At 38.3% G+C, this 14,948-nt stretch overlaps 1 protein-coding gene across 1 annotated transcript in view; it reads left to right on the top strand.

Moving 5' to 3' along the window:
* DDX60 (DExD/H-box helicase 60) overlaps window positions 1-14,948 on the top strand; it is a 104,067-nt gene that overhangs the window by 62,202 nt on the left and 26,917 nt on the right. The window contains 5 exon segments of the mRNA XM_010384440.2: window positions 1,383-1,541; window positions 4,712-4,859; window positions 6,326-6,478; window positions 9,456-9,560; window positions 11,129-11,329. Of these exon segments, the coding sequence (XP_010382742.1) occupies window positions 1,383-1,541; window positions 4,712-4,859; window positions 6,326-6,478; window positions 9,456-9,560; window positions 11,129-11,329 (766 nt within the window).

The following is a 14,948-nucleotide window of genomic DNA, read 5'->3' as shown; positions in this document are numbered from 1 at the left end:
CCACCTCCCAGGTTCAACCAATTCTCCTGCCTTAGCCTGCTGAGTTGGGATTACAGGCATGTGCCACCACACCTGACTAATTTTTGTATTCTGTGTCACCCTGTTGTCCAGGCTGGTCTCGAACCCTTGACTTCAGGTGATCCACCTGCCTCGACCTCCCAAAGTGCTGAGATTACAGATGTGAGCCACCATGCCCGGTCAACTGTGTATAACTTAAATGTTTACTGTTATTATTATTTTATTATCTACTATATGAAATTTCTTGCCATGTGGTGTAGACTGTCACTTTTAAAATTCTTACTTCACCAGTGTGCCAGTTTATTTACTGTTTACTAGCTAAACACATTTCCTTTTGATGTTAGCTCTATAAAAACTTTAGAAAGGCCCTTTGCTTCACAGCATAGATTTAAAAAGCTTTATTATACAAACCAGACCTATGACTTGCTATAATAAGCTATGGTTAGTATAGTAACAATAGCTATTGGCTACTTGCAGCCACAGCATTTTGCCACCAAGAAACAATGGGGAAATAGGACCTCCCTGGGCTTTTCAGTGCTCCTGTAAAAAGCCCTAGCTTCCTGACACAGGGAAATGCATGTGAAATAAACATAGGAAATGTTTGCCTTTACTTCCTCTAGAAACATTTTACTCTTCAGGTATCAGGAGAATTTGATCTGTAGCCATTTGTCTATAAATGTCTTTACCAATTTGTGGCTAATTGCTCAGATCTGAGAAGGCCAACTGAGTACAACCTAGACTAGGTTGCCGGGTTAAACCCCAGGGTGCCAGGAAGTATGGATCACTATATTCCTAGGTACTTACATTTAAAGAACTATAAAGCCCAGAGCTTAGAGACATTTCTGCATTGCAAAATCCAGCAACACCTAGGGTTTTTTCTTTTGGAAAGAATCATAGGTTCTCACCTTCTACCAAAATAACAATTTTTTTTTGATTAATCTTTTTTTTCTCATTTTTAGAGAAGGGTGGTGATGGGGATAGCTATCTGTCTTCTGTATATAAATGGAGATAAATGGAGAAAAACCATTGTTCTCTGTTCCTTGCTTATGGAATATTTGACTGCTATTAGAGGAAAAATTTCCACGAGTTCTCATTGCATTGTCCCAGGGGTAATGTCTGTGTGGCGGAGTGGGTGAGGGGACTGGGGTCGGGGGAGAGAGAAGGGGAGGGTCGGCAACATTATTTACTATAAGGTGGTTAATAAGGAGTCGGCTGATTCGGAACACCTGATGTGCACATTCTGGATAACATTTATAAAGGTGGGTATTAAAAACCCAACAGGGGATGATAGCAGTAGATGGAAATATGATTTTGAATTGTATTTATGATGTTATTTTCAAGGCGCACATTCTTTTTATTTCCAGATTCAAGTTAGGAGCTGTAGAAAACGCAGCTAAAAGTGTGAGCACTTCCCTAAAGGAAAAGCAGGAGACAAAAAGGCCTCCCAAAGCTGATAAAGAAGCCCATGTCATGGCTAACAAACTTCGAAAAGTTAAAAAATCCATAGAGAAACAAAAGATCATGTAAGTAGTTAACTAAAAAATTGACAAGTAGAGGGTTAAAATACTCCCCAAATCCTAGTAGGAAACATAAATTGAATATGTTCTATAAATAAGTTCTAGTTGTTGCTTGGACTTATTTCTAAATTGAGTACATTTGGGTGAGAGAATGGGGTAAAGATGAGTGACCATAATTGTACATTCATTCCTTAATTGCATCGAACAGTCTCATTTAGGACTTGAGAGTCCTACCACAGCCTGTCAGCCTAGGTAGATTTTATAACCTGATGTAATCATCTTACACAATAAGCACATCTTTGACACATATATGAACTCTGGCTGTCACTTAGTCCTCAGAAGGTTTAAATATAGACTACACACTTTGTCTTTGGTCATGACAAAGAAGTCTCACTATTATACCATCACAGTTTTATCAGTGATCATAAAAAGAACTTGAGAATGGATGGAAATTCTGATTTGATGCTTGGAAAGACTTAGCTAATGTGACTTCTCTTCCTTGCTCTCAATGTCTAATTCTGTCAACTCTACGGCCATAATGTTTATCCCCTCTCTATGATCCTCTCCATCTTAAGTAATTTCCTGGCTTAGAAGCTCCTCATATCTTGCCTGGATGATCACAGAGGTCTTTTTTTTTTTTTTTTGGACTTCAGAGCCTTGAGGTTCACCACTCTCCAATCTAGTCAACAAATGATCTTGCACACGTTTGAATTGATAAAATTATCCCATGCTCAGTGTTCTCCCTTCACCCTTGCTTAGTTGATGAAGTCTACACTTCTTGACCATTATGCCGAAATGTTTTGGTATTTGCCTTAACTCTATCAGTCTCACTTCCTACCACTCTCCTCTATCAATACTCAATATTTATGATTCTCCTCACATGACTTACTTTTCTACCTCTTCCTTTCCATGAACTGACCCATCTGCCTTGAGTGCCCTCCTTCCTGATTGCTCCCAAAGCTTGTACTCATAATTTTTGGTATCTCATTTCTGAATCTTTCCCTGATTCCTGCAGTTAGACTTTCTACCCTCTCTCCTATGTTCTTCTACACTTTCAATAGCTAGTAGATCAATTATTGTAATATATTGTTGTTTGTATATATTTCTTTTTCCTAAATTTTAAGTTCCTTTACAACAGGAACCATGTATTTTTCTTTTTGTGTCTTCATTGCTTAGCACATTACCTGGCAGGTAATATTATTCCATAAATATATTTGAATGAATGAAAGATTTCTCTCCAAGTTGAAACAACTTTTAGAGCATCTCTGATTTAGGTTTTCCAAATTCCAGAGCAAACTAGAATTTGCTGCTGAACCTTCTGCTTGTATTTCCTCTACCTATTTTTCTGTTTCCTTAGAAGTATGGGAGGTGAAAACCCAGGGATAGCATAGGAGGTGTAAGCCTTCTTAGCAACTGATCCTCAACAACCTTTCCTGAGGGCACCAGGAGCCACATTTCAGGTTGGATTAGTGACCAACAATTCAAGTTATAAAAATAAAGTGTGATTTAATGTGTTATTCATCACCGTACTGGGGGTGAGGGGGCCTTTAGATAGTCCCACTCTGGCCTCTTCCATCTGCATCCATTCCCATGAAGCAAGGGGCCAGTGGAGCTAAGGAGACGTGCCCACCCAGAGCTCATTCTCACCCTTGAATTCCAGGTTACTATGGAGCTATATTTGTCAAGGTAGGTGGATAGAATTTATTTTATTTAACAGTTTATTACCTTGACTAAAAACTTAAAGTGAGGCAATAATATGTGGATCTTTGCCACATGCTCTGCAAATTTTAGGGCCAGGCCCTTCCATAGTCAGGGCATTCTCCCCTGAGTTAAGGGTAACATTAGTTAACACATAACAATGAAATACAAGTGAGCACATCTTCTCATATTTAGAATTTTCTTCCATGCACAGTTAAGAGAAAAATTTTTAAAAATCAAATAAGTGGTAATTGATTTGAGTGCATGTTACATTGAGGGGTGATGGATGGACAACACAGTATGTTGATATAATAGCCTAAACCAGGGTTTATGGAGGGGTCTCCTAGGTCAGATTCCCTAGTAGTATACACTGAGATGAGGATGTCTGTGGAAGGGATTTATTGAAGGTGTGTGCTCATGAGGGACCTATAAGAAAATGAACGAAGCAAGAAAGGGAAGGTGAAGAAAAGCAAGAATGTGGTTTCTGCTAGAAGATAGCCTGATTCTAACCCTGCTGGGAATGCTGGGGCACCAGAGAATTGCCCCACCTTGAGTCACGGGGGCTGATTTTTATACTTCATATCAGTCAGACTTTGGGTGTGGGCTATTTCCCATCCACAGGAGAGGTTGTCACCACCCAGGCATCTCCAAGAGGCCCCTGTCAGTTTAGGGCAATTCTCCAGAGAATGGTGCAGCTGAGAGCCTTAGCAACCAAACTCAGAGCAGCTGTAGCATCCACTACAAGCAGGGAAGGAGAATGACTAGAATTGGCAATGTGGAACAAGGAGAACGCCTGCTTTACCTCCGAGCCTAGGGTCATGAAGGCCGAGGAAGAGAAAATTATCATCACTTTAGCAAGGAGAAACAGAGTTATCTCAGGAGAACTGGGTTTGGCAAGACTACAGCCAGAAGGAAAGGGAACATCCCAGAAAATATCAATATGTGATAGAATTTTCTCATAGTGGATCATAACATCCAGAGGCTAAAGAGGAAGGAAATTAGAGGAAGACTGAGTTACTGAAGATGCACAGCAGGCCGGGCACAGTGGCTCACACCTGTAATCCCAGCACTTTTTGGGAGGCCGAGGCAGGCAGACCACGAGGTCAGGAGTTCAAGATCAGCCTGGCCAACATGGTGAAACCTTGTCTCTACTGAAGATACAAAAATTAGCCAGGTGCAGGGATGGACACCTGTAATCCCAGCTACTCAGGAGGCTGAGGCAGGAGAATTGCTTGAACCTAAGAAGTGGAGGTTGCAGTGAGCCAAGATCATGCCATTTCACTCCAGCCTGGGTGACAGAGAAAGACTCCATCTTGAAAATAAAATAAAATAAAATTTAAAAAAAGATGCACAGCAGTGGAAGTCTGGGTGAGAAGACTGATTTGGGAAGTCTTGGGCATCCTCTGGTGGCCAAATCAATTAATTACTTCATTCATTATTTACAATTTCATTAATTAAAGTTTTATTTTTATGAACAGAGATGAAAAGAGCCAGAAAAAAAACAGAAATGTGGATCAAAGCCTAATACATGAGGCTGAACATGATAATCTGCTCAAGTGTCTAGAGAAGAACCTGGAAATTCCACAGGACTGCACATATGCTGATCAAAAAGCAGTGGACACCGAGGTCAGCACTTACAGCGCGACCGTTCTCCAGACTATTTCATTTGGCAGCCATAGCTTCTTAATTGTAGACAATGTTTAATAAGATATATGCATAATATAATACATAATTAATACAATCCCTACCAAAGGAGAAATCTCCTTTAGCTACATATCACTCTTGAAGGCTTTGCCGTGCGTATCCAAAAAAGGACATGATAGTCTAAGCCAGGGTTTATGGAGGAGTCTCCTAGGTCAAATTCCCTAGTAGCACACACTGAGATGAGGATACCTGTGGAGGAGACTTAGAATTTGTAGATTATTTCTTGCTTGTTAACAGTTCACCTCTGAAAATGTCTGCCATTTCATAATTTATTTCTATTACATTGTTTCCAGTCTGAATTCTAGACTTCAATTTCACATGCTTCATTTGAAAATTTGGGTGCATGTGGTCCAATACACTTTAAATAATATTCACAGAATTTCTCAAAATCAGGGGCTTTTTACATTATAGCTAAAACACCAAAGAGGCATTGGAATATCTAAAACTGGTATTCAGAAACCTTTTAAAATGCAAATTACTCATGCTTATGGTAAACAAATTTGAAAGTATAAATTAGTAATAATAAAAGCAATGTCATCACTCATAAGTACTCACTGCCCTTCCAGACCAACCTTTTATCTCATTTTCCTGTGACTATACACATACAAACTTACATACATTTTGTGTATGTGTGTATACATATATGTATACATGTATACAGACATATGTATGTATATACATATACGTATACACACACACATATTCATTCTATTGTGCACCTTCTTTTGTAAGCTTCATGGTGTCTTATTTTTTATAACCATGTATTTAGATCATCATTTTAATGAATGCTTGATATTCTGTTGTATGAGTGAATACATAATTGAAGTAACCACTAACCAGCCTTTTGCTTTTGGAAGGTTTTTTTTTGTCCCTCTTCCTTCATAAGCAGTGTTTATCTTTGTCCATCTATCTCTGGACACAACTGTATTTCTTCTTTAAGGCCTGGATATTTTTAAGGCCATTTGTGCTCAGTTTCAATGGGAAGTAGGCATACCCAGACCACGTAGGGTAAGGAACCCATTCTGCCTTCTTGGAGAAGTCTCTCTGTTGGGGAAAACTCCTAAGGCTCCAATAGCCAACTGATATCCCTCAGGCAAGAGCAGTCATGCACTCACCGCTGCTGGGTGTTTTATCTGCTATTTTGTCAAAATTTTCTGCCCCGGAAGTGGAGTAAGACAGTTTAAGATAGTCTGTCCAAAGAAGTGGGAAGATTTTTCTTGTAGTTACTGTTCCTGCCATAAAAGGTTCTTTGTATTCATGTAGAGTCAATTTCAAATAGTTGCCTCATTTAGCCAAATTATTACATAGTATACATGTTGTTTTCCTTTAGACATTTTTAATTATAATTAAAATTAAATCATAATCCCTAACTGTCTTGCTTCTTTTAGACTTTGCAGAAGGTATTTGGTCGAGTAAAATTTGAAAGAAAAGGTGAAGAATTGAAAGCCTTGGCAGAAAGGGGTATTGGATATCATCACAGTGCTATGAGTTTCAAAGAAAAACAATTAGTTGAAATCCTCTTTAGGAAAGGATTTCTTAGGGTAGGTAAATGTTCTTTATTCTAAAAATTGAAATTGTGACTGTTTCAAGCTGAATGTTCAGGAAAAGTAAAGAATACAACCACCAGTTTTCTTTTTTTCTCATGTAATTGTCTTTTAAAAAGTAAGTTGGCCGGGCACAATGGGTCAGCACTTTGGGAGGCCAAGGCGGGTGGATCACCTGAGGTCAGAAGTTCGAGACCAGCCTGGCCAACATGGTGAAACCTGCCTCTACTAAAAATACAAAAATTAGCCGGGTGTGGTGGCAGGTGCCTGCAATCCCAGGTACTCAGGAGGTTGAGGAAGGAGAATTGCTTGAACCCGGGAGGCAGAGGTTGCAGTGAGCCGAGATCATGCCATCACAATCCAGCCTGGGGGACAAGAGCAAGACTTTGTCTTTAAAAAAAAATAAAAATAAAGGCCCGGCACGGTGGTGGCTCAAGCCTGTAATCCCAGCACTTTGGGAGGCCGAGACGGGCGGATCACAAGGTCAGGAGATCGAGACCATCCTGGCTAACATGGTGAAACCCATCTCTACTAAAAAAGTACAAAAAAAAAAAAACTAGCCGGGCGAGGTGGCGGGCACCTGTAGTCCCAGCTACTTGGGAGGATGAATGAACCCGCAAGGCAGAGCTTGCAGTGAGCTGAGATCTGGCCACTGCACTCCAGCCTGGGCGACAGAGCGAGACTCTGTCTCAAAAAAAAAAAAAAAAAAAAAAAAAAAGTCCTGATGAGACTGCATGTCATCTGTCTTATTTAATTGAAGAGGGGATTAAAATGCACTACTCAGTTTATCTCTTTTTGTTTGTTTGTTTGTTTTTGAACCTCCTGAGTAGCTGGGATTACAGGCATGCACCACCACGCCCGGCTAATTTTGTATTTTTAGTAGAGATGGGGTTTCTCCATGTTAGTCAGGCTGGTCTCGAAATCCCGACTTCAGGTGATCCTCCTGCCTCAGCCTCCCAAAGTGCTGGGATTATAGGTGTGAGCCACTCCACCAGGCCTAGTTTATCTCTTTTTCATGAGAATAAAAATATTTCCTAAACAAATACTTTGGCAAATATTTCTACCGTGAAATATATCTATGTGCTCTCTCCTATCAGTGATAATGGACAAAAGGAAGACTAAAATAACTTTCAGACTGAACCCTTGTTATGTTTTGTGCAATGTGTCCTGTGACAGTGCACAGGGATTTTCTGGATACATTCACGAAGGAGCTTTATATAGTTTGCTTGTAAATTTGGATCTTTAGTAATATTCAAAAATAGACTGACTTTTAAAAATTATTCATATTAAATTTTGTATGACATATATTACATTCACAAAAGAGAGAGAGAGAAAGACAAAGAGATTGAGAGTGTTTCTGCTACTCTAGGTAGCATCTTTTAAACTAAATGTTGAGGAAAATCTGACATCATAGTTAACAATGCTATTACCTGAAAAACAACCTAAGATGTAGCATTAACAACTTTGCTATGCTTTTCTCTTAACTAATAACAAATTATGTATTTATTTTAAAGGCTAATCACCACATACAATATTTTCTACATGATTATCAATTGATAGAAGAGAGACACACCTATTTTGATCAGCATATTCTGTGTTTAAAATAGTACCTGTTAAATAGTAGTTGCTCAATTACTGATAGGTTAATGAGATCACTCCACGAAAGTACTATGAAAATAGTGACAGCTTTGCTCTAGAGAACATTTTTTAAAAAGGTATTTATTATGGTTATTTTCTAAATGTATTATTATTTTCTACATTTTTGTTCTTATCAAAAAAAATTGATAAAAACAGGTAATAAATGATGTGTTGCATTTCCCAGATATATAGATTTCAGTTACAGAATAGTTAAAGAAGATCATTCTGTATACTTAAACATTAATACTAACCACAGCATTTACGACAATCACTATAAAAAGAAAGAGAAGATGATCAGAAATACCCAGTATTATATGAAAAGCGTATTATCTAAGTAAACTTTTAAGTTTGTCCTGCTCCTTTTCTGGTCAGTTATGGCAATTCAAGGGGGAAAAGACAACTTTTTAAAATTACTGAGGTATGTTATTTCCATAGGCATAATCTCAACAAATTTTCGTAGACAAAATAGGTAATTGTCCAGAAGTGGATTTGTAAAAGTATTATTTCCCTATCATAAAAAATTTTCTGTCTAGTTATTCATTTAAAAATATTTACTGGGCCGGGCGTAGCGGCTCACGCCTGTAATCCCAGCATTTTGGGAGGCCGAGGTGGGTGGATCAACTGAGGTCGGGAGTTCAAGACCAACCTAGCCAACATGGTGAAACCCCATCTCTACTAAAAATACAAAAGTTAGCCGAACATAGTGGTGGGTGCCTGTAATCCCAGCTACTTGGGAGGTTGAGGCAGGAGAATCGCCTGAACCTGGGAGGTGGAAGTCGCAGTGAGCCAAGATCGTGCCATTGCACTCCAGCTTGGGCGACAAAAGTGAAACTCTGTCCCAAAAAAAAAAAAAAAAAAAAAAAAAAATTACTGAACACCTATAAGTTGCCAGGTACTCTTATGGGTGCTGCAGATATAATAATGAATCTTGCTTGGAGTCTGGTATAAGACAAGTGAACAAACAAGTAATGTTATTGAGGTAGTCATTAATGCTATGAAGATAAATCATGTGAGACAGAGATAGATAATGACGGTAGGGATGGTTATTTTGGATATGGTGGGCTACAGATTCCTCTGTGGCATTTCAGCAGACAGCTGAAGAAGCCAGACAAATGAATATTTGGGGAAGAATATTCTGTGCAAAGCAAACAGCGCGTTTGGGAATGTACTTGTGGTGCTTGTGAAATAGCAAGAATACCAATGTGTCTAGTTTCTCTAGCTTTCCCACTGTGGCTTCATTGAAGCTCAAAGAGTTTTTCAGCAACTTTATGACAAGAAATACTTGCATTCTATTAAAATGCTATTTTATGAAGTAATTATTTTATTCTCTTTCAAGGTGGTGACAGCTACTGGAACACTTGCTTTAGGTATCAACATGCCTTGTAAATCTGTGGTGTTTGCTCAAAACTCAGTCTATCTGGATGCCTTGAATTATAGACAGGTATTGCAAAATGCATAAACTTGCTTGTTGTATTGCTGAAATACGGCCATAGCATAGTATAAAAAGTGAACCTTTAGTTTACAAACATACCGCAATTCACAGTAGCCTAACTGGGCATTCATCCTTGCCTGGCTTTCAGTTTTAGTTGTGGTATAGTTGAAAGCACCTGCATTTGGGATTGTGTGATTAACCAGATGTGTGACCTTGGATGAGATATCTAAACTGCCCAATTCTCATTTTCTATCTCCAAAATATGGGTAATAATTACTCTCCCACAGCATTTGCAAGAATTAAATAAGTGATTTGCATGGAAAATAGACATCAAAGGTGCTTGATACACTTTTACTCATTCATTTGCGGTGCGCAAGATTTTGCACTCTAGAATTATCTTTAATGCTTCCCTCAGCTTTACTCCTGACACTCAATCTATTACCAAGCCCACTTCATTACTTTCCTATAGCAGTATTTGATTTTTGCCTTTTGATTTCTGTATCCACCATCTTTCTTCATACGTTCTTAGCCTTGTATTATTAGTACAATTTCCCTGATTCTCCATGCTCTTTATTCTACCACATCCTGCAGATAATGTAGTTTATCTTCATATGATTTCCCTGCTCAGAGACATTTGATAACTATTTCTGCTAGCAGATTCAAATTTAGATATGTCACCCACATTCAGGTTTTTATCAACGTTCTTCCCTCCCTTTATCTCTAAACACTTTTTGTTCTCCTTATAGGCCTTGTTCCTACCCAATATAAAATCCTTATATAATTTCCAGCATGTTACCAACCCCTCTTTTTTATTTCTATTGCTGCTGCTGTACTCTGAATGAATTCTTCTAGTGCATTTTTGGGAATCTTCTACTTTGGGCTCTGGAGCTAGGGTGTTTGATATTTGGGATGATGGACTTAGGAATGGAAATGTCAGGGTCTGAATTCTGGATCTTCCACTTTGTGGTTGTTTCAGTATGGGCACATCTCTTATATTCCCAGTGCCTTAGCACAGTCTAAGCACTTAATCAATAAGAGTTAGTATAACCTCTGTAAAGATTTTATTCATAACTTGCTTTTTCACAAGTAGCATTTCTGAATTTTATTTCACTCATGTATTTATTCTGGTTGTGCACATATTTTATTTTGTGATTCGTAATTCAACACACTTGTGTGTCAGAGAGGGCAGAAAAGAGATGAGAGATGGGGAAGATGGGCAGGGAGAGAAAATGGGTACATTAGAGTTCAGCTGTAAGTGATTTTGACATCATTGTTTTGCCGGTGTTCTTTGTTTCTTCAATAGATCATTATTTCTTTGGGATATATTATACAAATGCCTACTGCAATTAATGGCTTGAAATATTTACATAATGATGACAAATGTCTCAGTTTTTAGATCTGTCTCAGTCATAGCAAATTTCCTAAGCACTATGTAGTTGCATGTTAGTGTCCGTTCCTTAATGGTTAGACATATGCACAATTTCCAAACTCCAAACCAGAGTAAAGGGCTCATTCTTACACTATGGCAGTAGAAGCATTTAGGGAAGTTATACATTGTAATTCTGTTCTCTTTTCAGATGTCTGGCCGTGCTGGAAGAAGAGGTCAAGACCTGATGGGAGATGTATATTTCTTTGATATTCCATTCCCCAAAATAGGAAAACTCATAAAATCCAATGTTCCTGAGCTGAGAGGACAGTTCCCTCTCAGCATAACCCTGATCCTACGACTCATGCTGCTGGCTTCCAAGGGAGATGACCCAGAAGATGCCAAGGCAAAGGTACCGTGCTGGACACTGCCTGAGTTCAGTCTTCATCACTGACCTGGCTCTAGTCACCTCTGCTGTTCTTTTAGAAGTCTGTAGCAATCACCCTTGAGTTTCATCAGTCCTTTAATGTTTTACAATGTCTTGAATAGTATAGAATTGGGAGTAGCTAGGGAGAATAACAGTTTGGTTTGTTTCTACCATCAGACATGGAATTTGTGGCTTGATGAGCACTGAAAAGCACTCAGGATTACTATTTTCAGGTGTGAAATGCAGTGTCCTATAGTAGTTAAGTGCTGGCTATGAATTTTAAAAGCTCTAGGCAATTAATAGATTCCTTTCTACAATTTAGAAAGAAAAGAAAGATTTATTTTTATGATTTTGTAACAAAAAAGTTTAAGTGTTTCATGAAAAAGTAACTCAAACTTAGGAATACTTGGGAAATGTAGAATGTTGATATAAGAAAAAAGTGCCCCTGTTTCACTCCCAAAGACATTCACATTATCTTTTTTTTTCAGTCAGTTTTCTAGGCATGGTGTGTATTTGATTTTTAAGCACTGATAACATTGTATGTAACTGAACTTCAAAATATGATTGTAAACCTTTCCTGATGTATGTTGCCCGGATAAAAATTTTGTAGCCAGTCTCTCAATGACGGATTTAAGATTCATGATTATGTAATTTGATTCTCGTCTTTATGGAGACGCATTGTTAGTGATGCCTGTTCTTTCTGTTTTTGTGTAGTGATTAGCATGCCCAGGTAAATCAGATACTGGTTTCTCAAGTTAGGATTCTTCTAGAAATCTTTTGATGAGTTGGCTGATCCTACAGAACAGTCATACATCATTTTTAAGACCAAAATTTCCCCATTCTTGAGTTCTTCTTTTATACCTGTCTCTAAAGAGGAGTACGTCTTCTAATAAGGTTTCTTTTTTTTTTTTTTAAGTGGTTATCAGGGTGGTTCATTTTCTTTGCCTTGCATGTTTGAGAAGACATACATGTAAACTTCTCACATATGGGACTCTTAAAAGTGGGCATAACATTCATAGAATATTATTGTCTTCATTCATTAAATCAAACTAAGATTGTTTCCATTGCCTTCTGGCATTTAATGTTTTACATAGAGGAACCATGGCAGTTTCTGTTCTCTGGCAGTTAACTTGATATTTTTTTCTGTATATGCAATTATATGAATCTGTTGCTTTATTCTATTTCAAATGTTTTATTTCCTAGGATTTTCTGGATTTATGGATCCTTTAAAAATTGCTGTTTTAGTTATTATATGAGAACTTTCAATCTTTGTGCTCAGGTTTTTATTTATTGTGGTGAAATGCACATAAAATTTTCCATCTTTAACCATTTTAAATGTACAGTTCAGTAGTGTTAAGTATGTTCATATTGTTATGCAATGCTCAGGTATTTTTCAAATGAAGAAGAGATCCTTGAATTGTATCTTTGTTATTTGCTTCTGTTAATTGTTCAGTGGTTTTTTCAGGAAAAGCTGTAATTTTTAAATTGAAACTCACTTTTCTGTTCTTCATTCCTGTTTTTTTCTTTATGAGAAAACATGAAACTTATCTTCCATATCACTGATGGCCTGAAGTGCAAATGTGGGTTTTAATTCTGCTACTACTGGACTTTTGTTTTTCTGAAATTCTTTTTTTTTTTTTTTCTTTTTTTTTTTTTTTTTTTGAGATAAAGTCTTGCTCTGTCACCAGGCTGGAGTGCAGTGGCGTGATCTCAGCTCAGTGCAACCTCCGCCTCCCGGGTTCAAGCAATTCCCCTGCCTCAGCTTCCTGAGTAGCTCGGACTACAGGTGTGTGCCACCACACCTGGCTAATTTTTTGTATTTTAGTAGAGATGGGGTTTCACCATGTTGGCCGGGATAGTCTCGTCTCCTGACCTTGTGATCCACCCATCTTAACCTTCCAAAGTACTGGGATTACAGGTGTGAGTCACTGCACCTGGCCCCTGAAATTCTTTACTACTCCATCCATCACTCTTTTATATCATAATCATGTATTTTTAAATGTCAATTTATATTGTCTCTATACTATAGGCTGTAGTGCGTTGTCTCAAAGAGGTCATATCATTTGGCATCCATTATGGGTGACAAATAATTTTTCCTTTTTTTCCATCTTCTTATTTTAAGTTCTGAGTCACATGTGCAGAATTTGCAGGTTTATTATGCAAACATGTGCCATGGTGGTTTGCTGCACCTATCAACCCATCACCAAAGTGTTAAGCCTAGCATGCATTAGCTGTTTTTCCTGATGCTCGCCCTCTCCCTGCCCCAACAGGCCCTGGTATGTGTTGTTCCTCTCCCTGGGTCCATGTGTTCTCATAGTTCGCCTCCCACTTATAAGTGAGAACATGTGGTGTTTGGTTTTCTGTTTCTGCATTTGTTTTCTGAGGACGATGGCTTCCAGCTCCATCCATGTCCCAACAAAGTAGATGATCTCATTCCTTTTTATGGCTGTATAGTATTCTGTGGTGTATATGTACCAGTTTCTTTATCCAGTCTCTTGTTGATGGGCATTTGGGGTGATTCCATGTCTTTGCTATTGTGAATAGTGTTGCAGTGAACATATGTGTGCATATATCTTTATAATGGAATGATTTATATTCCTTTGGGCATATACCCAGTAATGGAATTGCTGGGTCAAATGGTATTTCTACCTCTAGTTCTTTGAGGAATCTCCACACTGTCTTCCACAGTGCAATTGAACTGATTTACACTCCCAGCAACGGTGTAAAAGCATTCCTATTTCTCTGCAACCTCACCAGCATCTATTGTTTCTTGACTTTTTAATAATTGCCATTCTAATTAGTGCGAGATGGTATCTCATTGTGGTTTTGATTTGCGTTTCTCCAATGAGTGGTGATGTTGAGTATTTTTCATATGTTGGCTGCATGTATGTCTTTTTTTGAGAAGGGTCCATTCATGTCCTTTGCCCACTACCTAATGGGGTTGTTTGTTTTTTTCTTATAAATTTGTTTAAGTTCCTTGTAGACTCTGGATATTAGACCTTTGTTGAATGGATAATTTTCTCCCATTCTGTAGGCTGTTTGTTTTCTCTGATGATTGTTTCTTTTGCTGTGCAGAAGCTCTTTAGTGTAATTAGATGCCATTTATCAATTTTTGCTTTTGTTGCAATTGCTTTGGGCATTTTCATCATTATATTATTCCATGTTCATGCTGCTGATAAAGACATACCCAAGACTGGGCAATTTACAAAAGAAAGAGGTTTAATGGAGTTACAGTTCCACATGATTGGGGAGTTCCTCACAATCATTTCAGAAGTCAAGGAGGAGCAAGTCATGTTTTATAATGGATGGCAGCAGGCAAAGAGAGAGAGAGCTTGTGCAAGGGAACTCTACTTTTTAAAAGCATCAGATCTCATGATAGTTATTCACTATCACGAGAACAGCATGGGAAAGACCCTGCCCGCATGGTTTAATTACCTCCCACCAGTTTCCTCTCATGACACATGGGAATTGTGGGAGTTACAATGTAAGATGGGATTTGGGTGAGGACACAACCAAATCATATAATTCCACCCCTGGTCCTTCCCAAATCTCATATCCTCACATTTCAAAACCAATCATACCTTTCCAACAGCCTCCCAGAGTC

The sequence above is a fragment of the Rhinopithecus roxellana genome, chromosome 2 (genome assembly GCF_007565055.1).
Source record: "Rhinopithecus roxellana isolate Shanxi Qingling chromosome 2, ASM756505v1, whole genome shotgun sequence".
NCBI lineage: Eukaryota > Metazoa > Chordata > Mammalia > Primates > Cercopithecidae > Rhinopithecus > Rhinopithecus roxellana.
Note: the sequence above shows the minus strand (reverse complement) of the source record. Positions and strands in the feature narration are given on the sequence as shown.